Raw genomic sequence first — 23,335 nt, 5'->3', positions numbered from 1 at the left:
TTCTCCATTCTCATTTTGAACTGAAGTCTCTTACTGATACAGGAACTTGCTGTTTTTTTATGAGCCTGGGTGAGTCCCTGGTCTCTGCTCTCCTTTGCAAGACTGGGGCTACAGGTACACATGGCCACACCCAGTTGCTTATATGGGATGTGGAGATTCAAATTTGGACAGTTTAAGGGCCTCTCAGGTCCTTATGCTTGTGCAGGAAATGCACTTAACTACTGAACCATCTCTCAAGCCTCGAAATAGTTTTTAATGAGCTGCTAAGGAACTACATTCACAATAAAATGACGACATAAATATTCATATGGACCATTTGTCATTTATTTATTTGGAGAAAGCCAGAGAGAGACAGAGAATGGGCACATGAGGGCCTCCAGCCATTGCAAACAACACCAGACACATGCACCACCTTGGGCATCTGGCTTATGTGGGTCTTGGGGAATTGAACCTGGGTCCTTTGGCTTTGCAGGCAAGCACCTTAACTGCTAAGCTGTCCCTCTAGCCCCATTTTCTATTTTAAAAGAACCATGGGAAGAAAAGAAAAAGGAGGAGAACTAACTGTGAGTAATTGAGGAACTCCAAAGGGAAGCTTGCTTACCTTGTCATTGAATATCCGGAGACTATCTAAGGTGTGCAGGTTTTGTTCCAGAAGTGCAGTGCCTGCTGAATATAAGTTGACTTCGTCTAGCTGCAGCACAGCCACAGCCACCCAAAACAGGGCTTTGTGCAGTGGTGAGTCCTGGCAAAGGAGGCATGTTTCAGTTAGTGAGGTAAGCCATGAAGCAGTCTCATCCACCACACTGAGGCATGACATGAAGCCCGAGACCTCGCCAGACTGCCCATGTTTCCTCTCCTGTGGGGAAAGTGTGCATACAGGCAAGCACGGAGTCCTTTCCATGTGTTGAACTACAGACACCACTAGCTGGGTGGAGAACCATAGCAACTTCTTTGATTTCTCCCTGTTCTGATTGCCCAAAAACAGTCACTAAAGCTCATTTACTCTACTATAGTAGTTCCTTCTGCATTTGCCATTTCTTTTTTATCCCTATTGATACGATCTCACACCGCTTTCTTACTCTAAACCTGGATTCTATAAATTGGGAATTCTGAAACATGTATTCCCTACTTTTGTCATACTATCTGGAACTGGCACATTCCAAAGTCTTCTGAAGAATGAAGAATGTTAGACTAATTCTACCCAATCTTACAACTTTCCCATCATTTACAAAATGGTCTACCACCTGACATCATCCCAGCATTCTTTTCTGTTGAGGTAGGGTCTCACTCTAGCTCAGGCTGACCTGGAATTCACTATGTACTATTAGTGTGGCCTCGATCCTCCTACCTCTGCCTCCAAAGTGCAGGGACTAAAGGCGTGTACCACCACGCCCAGATCTTTTTTTGTTTTTCTTATTTATTTGAGAGAAGAAACGGGAGGGCAGGAGGGAAGGACAGAGAAAGGGGGGGGGGGGGGAGAGAGAGAGGGAGAGAGAGGGAATGAGCACACTAGGGCCTCTAGCTATTGCAAATGAACTCCAGACACATGTACCACCATGTGCATCTGGCTTACATGGGTACTGGAGAATTGAACCTGGGTCCTTAGGTGAGTACCTTAACTGCTAAGCCATCTCTCCAGTTCTCAATCCCAGCATTCTTTCACCATCCTACTGCTGTACCTTTTGGTACAACATATACTCTGGGTTTGTTCTCTTTCTACTTACCTATAACAAGTTCCAGTTATATCTAATTATAGTTAAATTCTAACCTTTTTACTTCTTGTCACTTGTTTTTTGGTTTTTTTTTGTTTTTTTTTTTTTGAGGTAGAGCCTTTAGCTCATGCTGACCTGGAATTCACTATGTAGACTTAGGGTGGCCTCGAACTCACAGCGATCCTCCTACCTCTGCCTCCCATGTGCTGGGATTAAAGGTGTATGCCACCACGCCCACCTAATAATGAATATTTTCAATTCAGAGGATCTAAAGAATACTATACTAGTAAGAGTGACAAGAAGTAAAGCCAGGCATGGTGGCACATGCCTTTAATCCCAGTACTTGGGAAGCAGAGGTAGGAGGATTGCTGTGAGTTCAAGGCCACACTGAGACTCCATAGTAGATTCCAGGTCAGCCTGGGCCAGAGTGAGACCCTACCTTGAAAAACCAAAAAAAGAAAAAGAAAATACACATTATTGGTAATTTTCATTTAGCATGGTGATATGTGGGACAGCCCATGGACTTTAGAGTCAGAAAGTCTTTGACTGGAATCATGGTTTTGCCTTTTATTAGAGACTCTGGGCAAGTTACTTAGCTTTCCTGAGTCGCATTTTTTTATTTGTAAGATAGGGATTACAGAACCATATATGTTTGTGTGTGGTGTTTATGTGTCGGCCAGAGATCCATGCTAGGTGTCTTCCTCAATAGTTTTCCACCTATTTATCTTTTTTCTTTCTTTTTTTGTTTGGTTTTTCTAGGTAGGGTCTCCTCTAGCGCAGGCTGACCTGGAATTCACTTGTAGTCTCAGGGTGGCCTCGAATTTATGGTGATCCTCCTACCTCTGCCTTCCAAGTGCTGGGGTTAAAGGCGTGCATCACCATGCCAGCTCCACCTGATTTTTCAACACAAGTCTCTTGTCTCATTGAACCTGAAGTTTCACTGATTTTGCTACTTCATACACTAATCTTTATGACAGAAGTTCCACTTTAACCATAGCATTTTCAAAGAATATTTGTTTATTTATTTATAAGCAGAGAGTGGAGGCGATGGGCACACCAGGGTCTCTTGCTACTGAAAATGAGCTCCAGAAGCATGTGCCACTTTGTGCGTCTGGCTTTATGTGGGTATTTGGGAATTGAACCCGGGCCTTCAGGCTTTACAAGCAAGCGCAACTATTTCCCCAGCCTGACAGCATTTTTATTTGTTTGTTGTTTTTCAAGATAGGGTTTCACTCTAGTCCAAGATGACCTGGAATTCACTGTATTCTCAGGGTGGCCTTGAACTCATGGCGATCCACCTACCTCTGCCTCCCGAGTGCTGGGATTAAAGGTATGTGCCACCACGACCAGCTTTGACAGCATTTTTTAATACTTTTTTTTCCCCTAAGGCCTTTATAAGAAAAGAACAAAAAATGCCAACATCTAACATGAATACACAAGTTCTACATAATAATTACCTTATTAAGAAGTGGCTGTAATTTTGTTAGTGCTATTACTGTAGCTTCTATCAGAACTTGACTGTTGTAAGTATCAGGTCCTTTTAAGCAACTTTCAAGTGCCTTTTAGAGAAAGAGAATACTTAATTTTACTTTTCATTAATATACCATCAACTCCTAAAATGAAGCTCAGAATCAGTTAAGAAAACATGTATTTATTTTACAAATACAACAAATGGTGAATACTGTATATTTGGTTTATTTAAAAAACATATTATTTTTCAGTAAGCCAGGCATTAGTATAATAAGTATCAACTATAAAGCTTTATATAAAGATATTGTATTTTGTACAATGGTAAAGTATTAAGAGTACCTGCTTAGCAAAAGAGGTACAATACTCATTTTTACTTAAGGATTTTGTGTGTGTGTGTGTGTGTGTGTGTGTGTGTGTGTGTGTGTGTATGGTTTTATAAGGCAGAGTCTCGCTCTAGCCCAGGCTGACCGGAATTCACTGTGTAGTCTTAGGGTAGCTTCGAACTTACAGTGATCCTTCTACCTTAGCCCCCCGAGTGTTGGGATAAAAGGCGTAAAGATTTTTTGTAAACTTGGTTTTTTGGATGGGGGTGATTTTCGAGGTAGGATCTCACTGTAGCTCAGGCTGACCAGAAACTCACTCTGTAGTCTCAGGGTAGCCTTGAACTCATGGCAACCCTCCTATATCTCTGCCTCCCAAGAGCTGGGATTAAAGGCATGCTACAGCACACCTGGCTTTATTTTTTTTTTTTTAACTTTTTACTGATAACCTCTATAAAGATATTTTCTTTACAAAAGGTTCATCACTTCAAAGAAGTACAGTAAGGGAATAACATTTTAAAGATTTAATAAGCAATAATTTATTAAATTTAAATATTAAAAAATTGGAAGATCTCATTTATGACTTATGAACTTCGAGAGAAGGGAGTGGAAAAGTACCTTGCTAAGAATGCGGATTATCTGCTTTATCTGCCCATGAGATACACGTTTGCTAATACAGCCAAAGACCACAAGAGCTCTTGGTTGTAGGGATGGGTTGTACTGAAATGCAAATCTGCAATGAAAAGAGCCAAGGAACTTATAAAAAGCTTTGAGTGTGTGTATACATACACACACAATAAAGGTACCAGTTATACAGACAACAGTAGCTGCCTTTTCAAGAATATATGTACCTCTACAAGTTGTGGATCATTTGGGACATACCTTTGAGCCAGTTCTGTCCACTGATCCAGCCACTTGCAAGTTGGAATATCTCTCATACATGCCTAAAAAACAGGAAACTGTGAATGCCTATGTGTACAAGATGTTTTTATAATCAAGTAATGTTCACAATGTCATTAAGTGACATTTGTCAATAACACATTCCATAGAAATGATTTAAGAATTATGTATAGAAGAATAAACCAGTTCTTTTGTCATTATAGATTTTATTTTATTTTATTTATTTATTTATCTTTTTTTGAGGTAAGGTCTCATTCTAATCCAGGCTAACCTGAACGCACTCTGTAGTCCCAGCTGGCTTCAAACTCATGATGATCTTCCTATCTCTGTCTCCCAAGTGCTGTGATTAAAGGTGTGTGCCACCACGCCCAGTGTTACACATTCTTTTGTTTTGTTTTGTTTTTGTTTTTTTGAGGTAGGGTTTCACTAGCTCAGGCTGACCTGGAATTCACTATGTAATCTCAGGGTGGCCTCGAATTTGTGGTGATCCTCCTACTTCCGCCTTCTGAGTGCTGGGATTAAAGGCGTGCACCACCACACCTGGTCACATTATAGATTTTTTAAAAAATGATTTTAATTTATTTTCTTGTCATTTTTCTATACCTCCATGATCTCCAACAAAGCTTCTGTGACTGTTTCCAAGGATGTCAAAGCGAAAGTCTCCCTCTCATAGGAGCCAGGGGAGAATGACCTGTCTCGGTAACTGGAACGGAAGGCAATGACAGCAGCTGACTTAACTTTGCTAATGCCAAACAGCAAGTAAAATTTGGGTAATGAGAACTCTGTTAGACTGAGCCTCAAAACTTGCTTGGTTTCTTCTGTAAGGGAAAAAGGAGACAAAAACATCAAATATATTAACATTTTAATTCTCAAGTACCAATTTTCATTTTGGATTTAGAAATTTTGAATATCATATATAAAATTATACAACCATGCTCACTCAATCAAATCTCTAGGTCATTATATTAATAGTCACTTAACCACAAATCAGTGGAGGTAATACAGTACTAGCGATGTAAACACAGAAATATTTACTAAAGCTTCATATGGCATGGAAGTACTTTATTCCTTCCCTCCCTTCCTTCCTTCTTTTGTTTTTTGAGGTAGGGTCCCCCTGTAGCCTAGGCTGACCTGGAACTTACTATGCAGTCACAGGCTGGCCTTGAACTCACAGCCATCCTCCTACCTCTGCTTGCCTAGTGTTGGGATTAAAGGTGTGCACCACCACTCCTGGCAATTCTTTCTTTCTGATAACGTTTCAAATTATTACTTACGGGGCTAAAATAGCATCTTGGTAATAAGACACTATCACAAATAACAGTAAATCTACAGCAATTTGGTGAAGTAAAGAAAACAACTCATCAAACAATATACTTTCTTGGCACTTACCACTAAAGTGAAGCTGTGAGCAAGTACACAAAGAGTGAATGATATTAATGACCAATCCATGTGTGGAAGCACGAAGGGACAACGGACCTGTGGCTACTAAGAAAGTAACAACATGGAAGAGATAGGGGAGGTGAGCTGCCACATCAAGGGAATTGTTGAAGGATAGCATTAGCATGTAGCGGGCTAAAATAGCAATATCATCCCACATAAGATGTTGTTCTAAAGTTGGAGTTGGAGATAAGCATGTCTTGTCAATTATTTTACACATTCTTCCAATAACCTATAAAGAAGAAGAATTTGTAAAAACATGGAACTAAAAATTTCATCATAAATCTAGTTTAACTCTACTTTTTAATATTCTTTATTATTTGGGGGGGGGGAGACAGTGAGAGTGTGTGTGTACATGTCAGAGAGAAAGAGAGAATGGACACACCAGGGCCTCTAACCACTGCAAATGAACTCCAGACGCATGTGCCACCTTGTGCATAGTTCACATGGGTACTAGGGAATTGAGCCTGGGTTCTTAGGCTTTGCAGGCAATCACCTTAACTGCTAAGCCATCTCTCCAGCCCCCAGTTTAACTTTAAAATAGTGAATTACATATTAACCCTGAAGATGGTAAAAACAGATATACTATGCCATAGTCTAGAAGGCAAAGGAAAAGTGGTTACCTTACTTGAAACCAATTTCACATTCCCAGAAGCCAAAGCTACAGCAGTGTCTGCCATCACCTCAGCTTTGATTGACCCCAGGCCACCTGTTGCACTGGTTTTGATGAAACTGTCTAGCACAACATCAAGCAGATCTGTAATCTAGCAGAAAAGAGAAAATAACTTCTTCTTGTCAGTCATACCACTACCTGAAAGGTACTCAAAGAGCAGCTCAGTCAACATAACAATTTTGTTTTATCCTAGACTTCCAACACAGAATAGAGCTTATTATCTGTCAGTAAATTTAACTTATTGTAAAACACTCAGGAAAGCATGGGGATATTTACTTGATTCCTTCAGAATAACATTAGCATCGAAAACTTAAAAATCTATATTACTATCTTCATTCTCTTAGAAGGTATCTATGTGCTCTTTCAAGATGATATGTGGCCAATCTATTATTTTAAAATATACTATAAGACACCATAAGGCTGTAAAATTGGCTCCAAAATCATCTAAAATTATTTAGAGGAGTCACAGTATTGTCCGAGTAAGAGACCTGCTTCCTTAAATGATTACAGATTTAAAAAAAACTTTTTAATATTTTTTACTTTATTTGAGAGAGAGAGAGAGGCAGACAGAGAGAATGGACACACCAGGGCCTTCAGCCATTACAAACTCCAGACTCATGTGCTACAGTGGAGACCCAGTGGAGATGCTGGGACCATGAGATGGCTGGCAAGGAGAGCTGCTGACCCTGTATGAAGTTTTCCAGGACTGTGAGTAGCCTAGCTGGTGGGGTGGAATTGGAACTCCAGAAACTTGTTGCTGGTTCGGGTTATTGGACTTGGAGACTTGTCACTGGCCAAAGTTGTTGGACTTGGAGCTACAGAGTTTGGTGTTTGCCCTGTTTAAATCATGTATTGCTGTAGTATTTCTTTGCTATGCTCAATGCCATCTTTTGCAGTGTGAATGTTTACTCTGTGCCATTATGGGTTTTTTGAGGTTATTTTTGGGTATTTTGGCTCAGTTAAAAGGTCTTGGACTATGGGGATATATGAACATCACTGGAATTGATAAATACTATGGGGACTTTTAAAGTTAGATGAATGCATTGCATTTTACATCATGTATGGTTATCACTTGTGGGAGCCAGGGGTAGAATGTGGTGGTTTGATTCAGGTGTCCCCAATAAACTTAGGTGTTCTGCATGCTAGGTTCCCAGCTGATGGAGATTTGGGAATTAACACCTCCCAGAGGTGTATTGTTGGGGATGTGCTTATGGGTGTTATAGCCAGTTTCCCCATGCCAGTGTTTGACACACTCTCCTGTTGCTATTGTCCATATTACATTGGCCAGGGTGTGATGTCCACCCTCTGCTTATGCTATCGTTTTCCTCTGTCATTGTGGACTTCCCCTTGAGCCTGTAAGCCATAATAAACCTCTTTTACCCACAAGCTGCTCTTGATTGGCTGATTTCTACCAGCAATGTGAACCTGATTGCAACACATGGGTGCTGGGGAATCGAACCTGGGTCCTTTGGCTTTGCAGGAAGTACCTTAACCACTAAGCCATTGCTCCAGCTCTGATTACACATTTTAAAATAGTGAATTATATCCTGTGCTACAATTATAAATGAAAGCAGATGCCTCAAAACAACAACAACAACACACTGCTAGGAAACATTCATTGGCACCTATAGAGTACAGGGACTAGAATACAGTTAAACAGTATTTGCTAGAAAAAAAACAACTGTTAAGTCTACATAATTGTGCCATGGAAGGAGATGTGTAAAATGTACATTAGCTTTACAGAATTTCAAATCAGATTAAGAGTGGGTGGGAGGGTGGATGTCGAAATATCTCGGAATGTGGAAATAGTGTGGTCTGTAGCTATATTACCAGTGGATAGTACAATGATTTGCACAAAGCACAAAGAAAATACAAGAAAGATATGTAAGCAAATTTAATACCTGCCCAAGACTTCCCCAGATTTTTGCTTGAATAGATGGGTACATCTGTTTCTCATTTATGGTCATTGTTATTAGCTTATCAAGAATAGCAGTGACTCTTTGTCGTTTGGCATCATCATTATGCTTACAAAAGCGGACTAGGTTTGAGAGCCATGGGGTCATATATTCCAAACAAAGGTGCTTCAATTCAATACCTGGGGGTAAAGTACTCTGTTAGCATAAGTCATCAAGGAGAATCACATCAGCAGTTATTTCACTACAAAGGAACAGAGGGAAGACAAAGTTAAGAATGCTAACGAGAAATCAGCCTGTAATACAGAGACTTAATACATTTTTAAGTTTTTATTTATTTATTTATTTGAGAGAGATAAGGGGGGAGGAGGGGGGAGAAATAGGCACTTCAGCTGCTGTAAACAAACTCCAGATGTGAGCGCCCCCCCCGTCTTGCCCCACATCTGGCTTATGTGGGTCCTGGGGAATCGAACCTGGGTTCTTTGGCTTTTCTGGCAAACACCTTAACTGCTGAGCCATCTTCTCCAGCCCAATAAGTACATTTTTAATGATAAGAGGTTTAATAAGAAGAGAGTAAGCTGGGCGTGGTGGCGCACGCCTTTAATCCCAGCACTTGGGAGGCAGAGGTAGGAGGATCACCGAGAGTTCAAGGCCATCCTGAGACTACATAGTGAATTCCAGGTCAGCCTGAGCCAGAGTGAGACCCTACCTTGAAAAAAAAACAAAACAAAAAAAAAAAACAAAAACAAAAAAACAAAGAAGAGAGTAGTTTTTGGGGAAAATAGTAATGTTAAAAGCCAGTAATCCCGAATTTATTGTTATTCAATAAATTCTGGTATTGTAGGGAAAAACCTAGTAAGCCAATTATTGAAAAGTTTTGACCTATTTTTATATTATAATTTCTCTTTTAGCTAAACTATCAAATCTTATTCTCTTTTTAAAAAGGAATATATGGAAATAGTAGACAGTTTGGTAAGACGAAAGTATTACCACACAAATGAAATTGGTATTAATGTATCAGTGTATCACTTCATCTCTCCTTAGGCTTTTAAGTCTTTGTAGACATAGGGTATTTGTGTGTGTGTGTGTTATATGTTACATACATATAATCCCCCCAAACCTATTTGAGATTATTTCTTATCATTAACATTCTCCAAAATACATTGAAAAAAAAAACCTTCAGCCTTATTGAGATACCCAAAGAAGCACAAAATTCCTGTATTCAGGCATGATAGCACATGCCTTTAATCATAGCACTCAGGATGCTGAAGCCGTAAGTTCGAGAACAGGATGGGCTACACTTTAGGTCAGCCTCTAGAATGAGAACCTGCCTCAAAAATAAATATTCTTTCTCTGTTTATACTTTACATAGAGTCTCAAAGACTGTAAATTACAATAAAATATACATAAAAATTAGTATTCTAGCCATTGTGTTTAGTTGAGTAACATTAAGTACATTCAAAATACTGTGCATTATCATCACCGATCACTAGAATTCTTTCATTTTCTGAAATTGAAACTCTGAGCCAAAACATTTTTTAAAAATTAATTTATTTCTTTGAGAGAGGGAGAGAGAGAGAAACAGAGAGACCAAGAGAAAGGGGTAGACAGGAAGAGATGAGTATAGGTGTGGCAGGGCCTCCTACTATTGCAAACACACTCCAGACACATGTGCCCTTTGTGGATCTGTCTTTGTGTGTGGGCTGGGGAATTGAACCTGGGCTGTCAAGCTCCGCAAGCAAGCACCTTTAAGCACTGAGCCATCTCCCTAGCCCCAAAATACAGATTTTTTTTTCATTTTTTTCAAGGTAGGGTTTCACTGTAGTCCCAGGCTGGTCTTGAACTCACAAGTGATCCTCCTATGTCTGCATCCTGAGGGCTCAAAGATAGTTGAAACATTAAAATGCCTTCATATTATTCCATTATATGGAGACCCAAAAGCTTAACTTATTCTCTGTTGTTTGGCTTTTGGACTATGCCTTGTTTGGCTATTAATTATTGGCATTATTAAATTCAAAAGTAGTCAAAAACTGTAACAGTAGATGTGGTGGTTTGATTCAGGTGTCCCCCATAAACTTAGGTGTTCTGCATGCTAGGTTCCCAGCTGATGGAGATTTGGGAATTAATGCCTCCTGGAGGTGGGATGTTGGGAGCAGGCTTATAGGTATTATAGCCAGTTTCCCCTTGCTAGTGTTTGGCACACTCTCCTGTTGCTATTGTCCATATTATATTGGCCAGGGGGTGATGTCCACCCCATGCTCATGCCATCATTTCCCCCTGCCATCATGGAGTTTCCCCTTGAGCCTGTAAGTCCATAAACCTCTTTTCCCCAGAAACTGCTCTTGGTTGGGTGATTTCTACCAGCAATGTGAATTGGACTGCAACAGTAAAGTGGGATCAGGAATGGGGTTACTGCAAGACACCTGACTGTGTGGCTTTGGCCTTTTGGAGCTGATTTTCAGGAGGAATGTGGAAAGATTTGAAACCTTGGCCTGCAGTGCTTGATGGACTATTCTGCTCAGAGTTGAAAGACCTGAATATAGTAAGAACTATGGACTATGAGGTTTGGCTAATGAGGGTGAAAAAGAGCTCTGTTTGGACTGGGCTAGCAATTTGTGTGAGAAGCTTGCTCATATGTCTGTGTCCTGAGAACTTGTGCAGGGTTCCTTTGCACAGAAATGAACTAGTGTGAGCAGAAAAAATGAAATGTTTTATTCTAAGCTGCTGCCTGTTCACCTACGAATTGTTTGAGAGATAACAACTATTGAGATTGGGCCAGCTGATCTGCACTGGAACAACAGGAAGAATGTAGAGTCTTTTGAAGGGGACTGAGTGCTTAAGGAATATCCTGTTCTTTCAAAGTCTGCTCTATTCCCCCATGGATTAACAAACTGGCACCCTAACTGGTATTATGGAGTATAAGAAATGCAGAAAAGAGAGGGTCATTGAGTTTGCAACATGGTCTTGTGTTTTGGACATGGCCATGGGCAGTGTGAAGCAGGTTTTCTGGATGCCTGTATGGAGACCCCCTTAGAGCCAAGAGGATGAACTGTGGATTGCAGTGGAGACCCAGTGGAGATGCAGGGACCAACAGATGCCTGCTAAGGAAAGCTCCGGCCCTGGTGAAGTTTTCCAGGACTGTGAGTAGCCTAGCTGGAGGGGCAGAATTGGAACTCCAGAGACTTGTTCTGGTTAGAATTATGGGTCTTGGAGATTTGTCACTCACTAGAGTTGTTGGACTTGAAGCTACAGAATTTGATGTTTTCCCTGGTTGTTTTAAATCTTATATTGGCTTTTTTTTTTTTTCTATGTCCAATGCCATATTTTGTAGTATGAATGTTTACTCTGTGCCATTATGGGTTTGGGGATTTTTTGGTTTTTGGGATTGACAAAAACTTTGGGGATGTTTAAAGTTGGACTGAATGCATTACATTTTACATTATGTATGGTTATCAGTTTATGGGGCCAGGGGCAGAATATGGTGGTTTGATTCAGGTGTCCCCCATAGACTTAGATGTTCAGAATGGCAGGTTCCCAGCTAATGGAGATTTGATGTGGTGGTTGTTTGGGGGCAGGCTTATGGGTATTATAGCCAGTTTCCCCTTGCCAGTGTTTGGTACACTCTCCTGTTGCTCTTGTTCATCTTATGTTGGCCAGGGGGTGATGTCCACCCTCTGCTCATGCCATCATTTTCCCCTGCCATCATGGAGCTTCCCCTCGAGCCTGTAAGTCAAAGTAAGCCTCTTTTCCCTAGAAGCCGCTCTTGATTGGGTGATTTCTACCAGCAATGTGAACCTGACTGGAACAGTAGATATTGTAATAATGCTTATTTTGGTGAGGGGATGGTACTGAGAGAGGGTCCTCCTGGACACTGGAAATGTTCTAGATTATAACCTGGAAGATACTCTCATAATATAGTTATATATAAAAACTTAGTTTAAGATCTGGGTACTTTATTGATGACAAGATATACCTTAGTTTAAAAGTCTAGCTGGGTGCGGTGGCATATCCCTTTAATCGCAGCACTCAGGAGGCAGAGGTAGGGGAACAGTTGTGAGTTTGAGACTACCCTGACACTACATAGTTAATTCCAGGTCAGCTTGGACTAGAGTGAGACCCTATGTCAGAAAACAAAAACAAACAACAAAAAAAGTCCACACAAAAATAATCAACAATAAACTTTATAACTTAATTCTATTTTTTGTTTTGTTTTGTTTTGTTTTTCGAGGTAGGTTTTCGTTCTAGCTCAGGCTGATCTGGAATTCACTATGTCGTCTCAGGGTGGCCTCGAACTCACGGCAATCCTACTACCTCTGCCTCCCAAGTGCTGGGATTAAAGACGTGCACGGCCATACCCAGCTATAACTTTATTCTTTAGGGGAAATCCTAAGAACTCTAAGGCCAAGAGGTATGAATACTCTCGAGGCTCTTGATAGCCACTTCCAAACCACTTTCTAGAAACATTGCTCTTGCTTTTAAATTTCACAGACCATCATCAGTACTGGATATATAAAACACTTTCAATCAATACCCAATGTCACCACAATTCTTTCCATGTGGATTTTCTTATGATTTCATTAATAAACTTCGGCTGGAGAGATTCTTAGCAATTAAGGCACTTGCCTGTGAAGCCTAAGGACCTAGGTTCGATTCCCTAGTACCCACATAGCCAGATGTACAAGACAGCACATGCATCTGGAGTTCATTTGCAGTGGCTAGAGGCCCTGGCATGCCCATCTCATAAATAAATAAAAACAGAATATTTAAAAAAAACTTAAAACATTTTTTTCTTAGCCTGCTACTGTTGAATAATTTTTTTAATTTTTAAAATTTTTTTTGTTCATTTTATTTATTTATTTATTTGAAAGTGGGCGGGGGGAGAGAAAGGGCGCGCCAAGGCCTCCAGCCATTCCAAACGAACTCCAGATGCATGCGCCCCCTTGTGCATCTGGCTAACGTGGGTCCTGGGGCATAGAGCCTCGAACCGGGATCCTTAGGCTTCACAGGGAAGCGCTTAACTGCTAAGCCACCTCTCCAGCCCCCTGAATAATTTTCTTACTAACCTACAAGAGCTCTTCATGAAAGAGTTGATCTTTTCTACATTTATTGCAAAATTATTATTTCCTAGGGCTAGATTTATCACTCACTTTATTATTTATTTATTTGAAAGAGAGAGAGAGAGAGAGAGAATGAAAATTGACATACCAGGGCCTCCAGCCACTGCAAACAAACTCCAGATGCATGTGCCCCCTTGTGCATCTGGCTTATGTGGGACCTAGAGAGTTGAGCTGGGATCCTTTGGCTTTGCAGGCAAATGCCTTAATTGCTAAGCCATCTTTCCAGCCCATCATTTACTTTTGTTTGTTCATATTTTGAGAGATGTTCTATAGTTTTAAGCCAAATATGTTCACTGTTTACTTTGCTTCTATCACCTTCTTCTCATCCATCCTACTTAAATTGAAAGCAAATAAATACTTCTTTCATGAATCGTTCTAGTTTTATATTCAAATCTTAAAATATAGCCAGAAATTTTCTGTTATCTTTTGGTGTAAGTGAAGATTCTTATGGTTTACTCTTTCCCCCACCATCTGTAACATGTCACCAATGTATTTCTCTTAAACTGATCTGATTATTGATCCTTGAAAACTTAATTTTTTTTCAAGGTAAGGTTTCACTCTGGCTCAGGCTAACCAGGAATTCACTATGTAGTCTCAGGGTGGCCTCAAACTTACAGTGATCCTCCTACCTCTGCCTCCTGAGCACTGGGATTAAAGTCATGTAACACCATGCCCACCTAACACTCAAATGTTAATTCCCATGCTATGATACAGATGTTGAGACACTGATAGTAACACTTTTCTTTCTTTTCAACATTTACTTAGCTTTATAGTCATGTTCTGTCAATAGTTTAAACTCATTTTGTAAGTTTTATTTTCATTCTGGGTTTTCTAATTCAATGGCTACTTTGATGGAACTGTACTAAATTTGAAATAACCTGGAAAGAGCTGTTTATGCAGGAACGCACTATGACTGTCCACTCAAATCATTTCCAATATTAATACATATCAATACAGCTTTATAAGTTTGTTTTGGCAATCTGATATAATATTTTTAAAATTTCTTTATTTGCAAGGGGAGAAAAGAGGTAAACAGAGGAAGAGGGAAGGAAAGGAGAGAGAGGGAGGGACGGAAGGAAAAAGTGAAAGGAATAGAAAGAAATAGTTAGGGGGCTGGAGGGATGGCTTAGCGTTTAAGGCACTTGCTTGTAAAGCCTAAGGACCTGGGTTCGATTCCCCAGGACCCACATAAGCCAGACGCACAAGGTGGTGCATGCTTCTGGAGTTTGTTTGCAGTGGCTGGTGGTCCTGGTGCGCCCATTCTCTCTCTCTCTGACTCTTTCTCTTAAATATAAATAAAATATATTTTAAAAAAAGAAAGAGTTAGATATGGATACACCATTTTGTGCATCTGGCTTTACATGAGTACTGGTGAAATCAAACTAAGGCCATCAAGGCTTTTCAAGCAAGTGCCTTTAATCCCTAAGCCATCTCTCCAGCCCCCAATTTTACACAATTTATTATCAAGGTTAAACTCCTATACTTCTCATTTGATTAAAAAAACCCAAAACATATTTGACCTAGTCTTGATAAATTGTTAATGCTTTCAATTAGCTAATATAAAAAACCCAAGAAATTTATTTAAACATAGAAAATAAAAGCTATACATATTACATGGAGAGAAGGAAGGAAATGTCAGGAATGAAGCTGGGAGAAGATCAACATTTATGCTACCATAGGGTATAAAGATGACAGATTAAAAAGAGTAGATATTCAACTAATGAGATTTATTAAAGCCAACTTGGGACTGACTGGACCCTGTATTATGTGCTGTTGCATTTCCCATGAATCATATCCACTAAAAGTCATAGTTCAAAGTCAACCACAGAAAAGAAGAATAACTACTTTCCTAAAATCAAGGAGACGTGTAATTTTCTGCTAAGAAAGATGGCAAAGCTCATAAAACTGAACTAATGAAGAAAATACTTTGAAGTAACCCAGAGACGTGCAAGGTGCCAAAATTCTGCTACCTTGTTTTTACTGCCAGAATTCTGGTGGATTTCTCAAGTTTCCTTCAGAGTTCCTTTTGTTATAGGGTACCAAGATTTAAAAAAAAATTAGGAGAGACTTAAGTAAGATAAAAATAAAGGGGCTTCTTTGAATTTTCTTAGAACCATTGTTAGTATTAAAGACAATTAACATTACTTACTAGATTTGCTAAATCCAGAAATACACTCTTCCAAAAATTCTAATGTGAGGTGTGGCTCATTGGCCGCAAGTGTCTTACTAATGGAGACAATAAAGAGGGTGTTGTTGGCAGGGATGCATAACCCTGATGTCTCTAGTAATTGCCCTTCAATTTTTAAGTTAAAGGTACAGGTTAAGGCACACAGAAGATTATAGGCAGCTGACCTAGGAGAAAACACAAAGGAAGTTGTTTTAAAACTTATTTTTCTTTGTAATTCAAAAATTTTTCATAGTATACAATTTGTGATTCTATTATAAAGCATTATTATTTTAAATTTTATGGTCAATTAGAGATAAGATGTACGACAAGCCCAAAACACCCCTCAAGATATTTTATTTTTCCAAAAGGGAAATTCTTGACATTAATACCAGAAGAGTACTACTGAACTTCTAAGACAGATGGGTATATAGAAGACCTTTTACATGAGACAGGACAGATTTATGGTCTTTAGGAAGAGAAATAGAAAAGATGCCAGAAGAAGACATATGTTTTAAGTGAGTCAAAACTTAGCTACTCGACTCCTGTAAATGCAGTTAAAACGAGGACAAGAAATGAGGTGGCCTCTAATCAGGTCAGAGTGTTAGAATCTTTAAAGTCAGCATCCCTTGAATTTCTTTGTGTGCATCCTACAAATTATTCTACAAACTGAAGTCAAAACCAAAATTCATTATAACTGATAGCCTACCATCTTTCCCTCTATGACTTCATTCCATCATAACCACTGAAACAAAACACGTGTAACATCCAGGTTCTCTTAGAACCAAAATTCAGTTATAAAATATGTGGAAACACATATTCAAACAAGTCAGGAGATAGGTTTTCAAAACTTCTGGCTTAGGTTAGCTCAGTGGTTGAGAACTTACCTAAAACATCCAAGGGTCTAGGTTCAATTCCAGGCATCCATCTTCCCACCCTGCTTAATTGCACGCGTGTGCATGCACACACAGAAAGCCACCACCTCCTCTTCACATATTACCACAAATCTCAGGCTCAATTTTAAAATGCAGCAAAATAAACAGTTGGACTGTTCAGTAAATTTCATGTTTTCCTTATTTCTGAATTTTTGTCATGTTGATATGTTTATGCATAAATCATATTGGGAGAAAAGCCATGAAAACTTAAGTATGCCTTGAAGGCCTTTTCTCTGGGATGGCATGCTTCACTAAGAAGCTATCAGCTTGATTTCACTACAAAAGGGTATTAAATTCACTCAAACTACTAACACTGAGAAGGTCTTTCACATTCTTCAATAAAGAAGTTAGAAGGCATAGCACTGTGACATAAACCTGTAACTCTAGCACTTAGGAGGAGGAGGCAGGAAGATAAAAACTTCCGGGACAGCCCAGGTTACATGGCAAGACCTCATCTCTAAAACCAGAAAATCCAAATAAACAACAACAAAAACTGTTTTGAACTAGCAATTAAAAGCAGGGTTATAGCTCTGTTTTCTTTCAAAAACTAGGATACTAAAGTTACTAAGTTTATGCTTATTACCTTTTACTAGCATCCACAACTTACAAGTTATATTGTTCTGATACTAGTTTTGCACTCTGTATGAGGTATAAAGAACTGGTCTTCCTCAACCTGTGATCATGAAAACTAGGCATACATAAAATTTTGTATGCCATTTCTGAGAGTTAAGACCCCATGAGGACCATTCAGGTAAAGAAATACTATTATTTTTCCTTTTTAAATACAGGGGTTTTTGAAGTCCTAAAAGACCCACTATAAGACTGGGTTATCCTGTATCCTAAGAAACAGTTCTGACATCTAAGAATTTATACAAGTTGAGTGTCCCTAATCCAGATTGTTGGGATAAGATACATCTCAGAGTTTGGAGGTCTTCAGATTTTGGAATATTTACATAGACTTTACAGAATGAACACCTCTAATTCACAAATCTGAAAATTTTGAAATATGAAATCTTATGAGTCCTCAAAAGTCACTCAAAAAGTTTTAGATTTTGGAGCATTTTGGATTTCAGACTTCCGAGCTGGGGATGCTCAACATCCAATGTACCTGTGATGAAGAGTTCTGACATGAAAGGAGTAGGAAGAAAAGCACACAGGGTACAAAGACTGGTGAGGAGGGAGAGAAAGGGAGGGAGAGAGGGAGGAAGAAAGGAAGGAGAAAATACTGCTTACTAAGCACAGACTTTACTAGGTGCTATATACTAACTACCCTACCACACATTATTTATTACATGTTTGTAAATAAATTGTTACTTTTAATTTACAAATAATGAAATTAGAGCTCACTACTGTGCTCCAAGTCATATATTATGAGAAAGCAGCAGATTTGGATTTAAACTACTGACTCTATAGGCATGCACCTTCCACACTCACATTCTCATCTTGAAGTCTAAGTCAAACTAATTATACTTTGCCCCAGTGACTTTGACATTTGTCTCAAGGTTTCATTCAATGGCTGGAGATGTAGCTCAGTGGCAGAGTGCCTGATAAGCTTTGATCCCTAAGACTGCTGGGGTGGGAGGAAGGACGGAAGGAAAATTTCCTTCAAGAATCCTACTGAAGCGACATAAACAGAAAGTATGCAAGAATGGTTTTACTTGAGTTATGGAATATCAAGCCTCCTTTTGTTAAGAAATGATCATTTGGAGGCCAGGAAGACTGTTTGTTGCACAAGCATGAGGACCCGAGTTTGACCCTCAGCACTCATGGAAAAGAGCTGGGCACCACTAATGCATGCCTGTAATCCCAGTGCTGAAGTGGGCAGAGACAGGAGGATAACTGGGGCTTACTGGTCAGTCAGTCTGACTTAAAGATGAAGAGTTCCAGGTTTAGTGAGAGACTCTCTCAAGGGAAATAGGGACAAAAAGGACACCCAATGTCGTCCTCCTTCCACTGCGTGCAAGGCATGTACATCTGCAACACCCTATGCACGTACACCCTACAACACTGGACACACTAAAAAAAGGGGGGGATAAGAAACAAGATATCACTAACATGTAAAATAACTGTCCAGACGATTTCTTGGGAATACCTTCAGAAGCATAACTTTAAATAACTAACAATAATGAATATGAAATTATTAACTTAGATAATAGAAAAATAAATATGTAAAAATGAACGGCCTTTTTATATGCTGTCAAAACTAATTAGAAAAATATAGAAAAAAATATATGTGAGGCCAAGAAATCACATTAACACAAAATTTGCAGGACCAAATGGGAAAAGTTGAAAACAATTAATGTGGGTGAGGGTTAAACCCAGACTTGACAGAAATGATAAACAAAGGTCTCTCCAATTTATTCCTGGTTTTACTAACAAGAGTTAGTCATCATTTGGAACATATCCAAGGCGAAGCATAGTATCTTGACTAGATATTGTGAAGTTGTAAATATTCACAGTGTAATTCATGGACTAAGCCAATTCTGATGAGCATTCCAAAGAGAATCATTTTGGAATATGACATAAAATACTTAGGTCAAAGATGATGACATCAAAATAAAAAAGAGATTGATTGAGAGGGGGAGGGGATATGATGGAGTGTGGAGTTTCAAAGGGAAAATGGGAGAGGGAGGGAACTACCATGGGATATTGTTTATAATTATGGAAGTTGTCAATAAAAAAAGAAACTAAAAAAAGAAAAAGAAAAAAAAAGGATTAGGTCATTTGGAAAAATAAATAGGCAAGAACAGAAAAAGAAATGGCAGACATATCTTAGATTTTCTTGAGAGGAAAACATACCCATCATAAAAAGGCTAGCTGCATAAAACAGAAAGATGGGGCTAAGTATATATAGCTCAGAGACACACATATGTGCATGCTACATACATATACGTATTTTTAAAGGTTTCTATCCAATTATAACGAAAAAAGATAACCTGACTTGACTATTAGTAAACTTAATAGTTATATACCTTTTTTTTTTTTTTTTTGCTTTTCAAGGTAGGGTCTCACTCTGGCCCAGGTTGACCTGGAATTCACTCTGTAGTCTCAGGACTACATTGAACTCGAGGCAATCCTCCTACCTCTGCCTCCCAAGTGCTGGGATTAAAGGGGTGTGCCACCATGCCTGGCTGTTATATACTTGTAAGCATGGAAAGAGTTTGAGGACTTAGGAAAGGAGATACTTAATGTAAGAGTAAAAAAGTTTAAATAAGAACATTTTCTTTAAAAAACAATCTTGCTGTGTTGTCTGTTTTAGCTGACAGTTTCCTGGTTTAGAGTGAATCACCCTATTCAGAATTCCATAGTTCATGTGAATATCCTACAATGTGATGAGATCACACTGGTTAACCAACACAACATACCTTCCAATTTACAGTATTAAGAAAGAGGTGGTCTTAAATGCTTATTAAGTGGTCTCATTTTAAAAGCAATGAACCTTGAATAAAGCTTAAGTGTATTTAAAAAAAGAACAAAAGCATACCGTAAACTAGGGTCTGAACTGCCTAAATTAAGTAACGCAATATTGAGCAGTGTCCCAGGAACATCTTTTGGTCGAATCTTGGTGTGCTGGGGGATGGAGTCCGGCTGTGACAGCTCCCAGCGGGTTCGGATATGAATGATAGACTGGACGATGGCTTCACACTCCTGGTGCATGAAGGTGAGCGGTGTGCCCTGGTTGGCAATGGTTAAGGTAAACTGGTTCTCATCTACTAAGCAGATCTCTTCAATTTCTGAGGCATAATAGATATCATTTAGAAAGACCGATTGCCCTAAGACTTTTGTCCTTTCTGCCGAGGTTACCTGAACAGCAGTAGAACCAACCTGGGAAGTGATGGTAAGGGAGTAGAGAATTAAATTCTATTAAGTTTTATTTTCAGAGACTTAAAACAAACAAACAAACTAACAACAACCATATCAACCTACCTAAACAGCACATTTTTCATTTAAAAGGAGTCAATACCATTATGTCTCAAAATGGCTTTAATAAAGTGATAAATGCTCTTAAGAGAAATAATCCCAAAAAACTCAATTTTTCTTTAAAAAACAAAACAAAAACAAAATAAACAAGTACTGAAGGGTCACACTCATTCTGCAACAACCATGAGCTTACCAGAAGAAACCCCCTAGGTAATTTCTACTTTCTAAACATTCCTACCATTGGGCTTACAGTGAAGCGAACTGGTTTCTCTACAGCACTCTTTGGCCTCTAACTCAATGGAGTTTTTTTTTTTTTTTTTTTTTTTTTTTCCCCTTAGCTCAGGCTGACCTGGAATTCACTATGGAGCCTCAGGGTGGCCTCGGGCTCATGATGATCCTCCTACCTCTGCCTCCCAGGTGTTGGGATTAAAGACATGCGCCACCACACCCAGCCAATGTAGTGTTTTTAAGTGTGTACGTCCCACACATTCTGCAGGATCTTGAAGACAGAAATCTTGGACTTAACTGATAATAGATCTAAAACTGTGAGGATACTTATGGAGGCCAGAATATGATCTGGTCAGTAAAAAAAGACCCTCAAACTTACCTTAATTGAAACCTTGGTGTCTTTGTGAGCTAGTTTGAGAGCATTGTGGAACACCTTTAGGTCCTCTTCCAAAGCCAAGGTGGCAGCGGGTAGTTTCTGCTGCTCATGTTCTATGTGTTCAGCCAGTTTCCCAGGGCAGTCTATGAAAATGAGCCTTTTGCTACCCTTGAGGCCAGTCAGCAGCCGCTCATGATACTTGGTGTACTCCCTGACCCAGGAGTTACAGTTATAGATATACACTGCAGAGACATTGTCATAAGCAAAGCCAGGAAAAACAACAAACCATTTGGAGAGAAAGTCCGTTTTAAAGCGATTGCTAGGCCCAGTATGGGTAAGGTCCACTACAATTTCATATGGCTTGGCATAATATGGCTTCAAAGTCAGCAAGACATGGTATATAAGCAGATCACCATTGATTTGGCCAGTTTTGAACCTGAGGATGACAAAAGATAAAGACTGTTAAAAGAGTCATTAATAAAATGTACAAAACCTAAATCTATTGTCTTTACTTTCTGATTTGGTTTCTTCCCCCCCCCCTTCTTTTCCTGATTCTGTTTTTACAGAGGACAATAATATAAAGCAATTATTCAAAGTCTACATTCATGTTTATATCTGCTATTTTTTGAGACACTGACGGTAAACATAAAGTAAAAAGGAAGAAATAAATCTCCACTTCAAAAATCATGGGCAATAAATAAAAACTGTCTCTTAATCAATGGAAAAGGGAGACAATGTCACTGGTGGTTGGCTTCTGGTCACACCTTGACCAGAGGTAGGCTCTGTCATGAACACATGGCTCAAATCAGTCAAGCTACAGGCCCCACTCCAGACCTAGCTTAAATTGTTGAGATTTGAGTTCTACCTCTCAGTGTTACAAACAAGAAAATATGTGGCCCTGGGAGTTGCTAATCCATTATCTTGAGATAGCAAGGAAAAAGCCTAACTCCAAAACCGAAGAGAAGGAACTGAGAAATGAAGAAGCACTCCAGGGCCTTGGCCATTATCATGGGCCCTAAATCAAGTAAGTTTTCCCCATGGTCAGATTTATCCCTAAACTATTCAGTTGTGTAAGCTAATGAGCATTTTTTTTTTTTTTTTTTTGATGAAGCCACATTAGGGCACAGGTTGTTTAACACTGAAAGGATATCAGTCACTAGGAGTAGCCATGGAGAGCAAATCCTAACAAATATGGTACTAGACTGAAATCCAAACAACTTGCACCAACTTAGCCCAATGTTTCTGATGCTTGATTACTCTGGCGAAAGTATTAGGTAAGTTAAGACAAATATCTTTATGTCACAGTTTTTAATCTTGTTGGAAGGAAATGAAAATATGACAAATTTAATAATTTTAAAACAAAAGAGAAATATTTCAAGATAAAAGAAACGATTAATGAAAAAATACAGTCTAAGCACCCCTGAAACTCTGAAACATTGTAAGTGCCACCACAATGTCATACATTAAAAAAAAATTGTATGATGGAGAATAATGGAGAGCGGAGTTTCAAAGGGAAAGTGTGGGGAGGGAGGGTATTACCATGGGGTATTTTTTGTAATCATGGAAGTTGTTAATAAAAATTTGTAAGAAAAAAATTCATTCCTGATTTCAGATGATAGGTTACAATGAAGCCACAGATACACTAAAAGTACAAGATTACTTTTAGAATACATGTACAAAATATGTATGATGCTGGGCATGGTGGCGCATGCCCTTAATCCAGTACTTGGGAGGCAGAGGTAGGAGGACTGCTGTGAGTTCAAGGCCACCCTGAGACTCCATAGTGAATTCTAGGTCAGCCTGGCCTAGAGTGAGACCCTGCCTTGAAACAGCAAAGCAAATAAACAACCAACAAAATGTATGAAACAAAGTTTGTGTTTGCCCTTCATTCTAACCCACACAAGGATCTCGTATGTGTGTGTGTGTGTGTGTGTGTGTGTGTGTGTGGTGTGTACACAAATACACCAAAATCAGAAAAAAAGTACAACCCCAAACACTTTTCTACTCAAGCAGTATAGAAATAAATACAGTCTGTATAATGTAGGATATATCACTAACCAAAGAAACTACAGAAAAACCCATGTAAGCTAGATGCACAAGGGGGCATATGCAACTGGAGTTCCTTTGCAGTGGCTGGAGGCCCTGGCATACCCATTCGCTCTCTATCTG

General features: G+C 39.2%; 1 protein-coding gene across 6 annotated transcripts in view; it reads right to left on the bottom strand.

Moving 5' to 3' along the window:
* The window catches only part of Nf1 (neurofibromin 1), a 281,308-nt gene that overhangs the window by 34,174 nt on the left and 223,799 nt on the right, over positions 1–23,335 (bottom strand). For all 6 annotated transcript variants that reach the window (XM_045158367.1, XM_045158370.1, XM_045158368.1 and 3 more), the window contains 11 exons: positions 21,170–21,602; positions 20,126–20,466; positions 15,692–15,894; positions 8,414–8,607; positions 6,463–6,603; positions 5,792–6,071; positions 5,006–5,220; positions 4,385–4,446; positions 4,121–4,235; positions 3,170–3,271; positions 602–742 (listed from right to left, as the gene is read on the bottom strand). In XM_045158367.1, coding sequence (XP_045014302.1) covers positions 602–742; positions 3,170–3,271; positions 4,121–4,235; positions 4,385–4,446; positions 5,006–5,220; positions 5,792–6,071; positions 6,463–6,603; positions 8,414–8,607; positions 15,692–15,894; positions 20,126–20,466; positions 21,170–21,602 — 2,227 coding nt within the window. The remainder of the gene's footprint in view (positions 1–601; positions 743–3,169; positions 3,272–4,120; positions 4,236–4,384; positions 4,447–5,005; positions 5,221–5,791; positions 6,072–6,462; positions 6,604–8,413; positions 8,608–15,691; positions 15,895–20,125; positions 20,467–21,169; positions 21,603–23,335) is intronic.

The sequence above is a fragment of the Jaculus jaculus genome, chromosome 9 (genome assembly GCF_020740685.1).
Source record: "Jaculus jaculus isolate mJacJac1 chromosome 9, mJacJac1.mat.Y.cur, whole genome shotgun sequence".
Lineage (NCBI taxonomy): Eukaryota > Metazoa > Chordata > Mammalia > Rodentia > Dipodidae > Jaculus > Jaculus jaculus.
The sequence above is the reverse complement of the archived record's forward strand: the minus strand, read 5'-3'. Positions and strand labels throughout refer to the sequence as shown.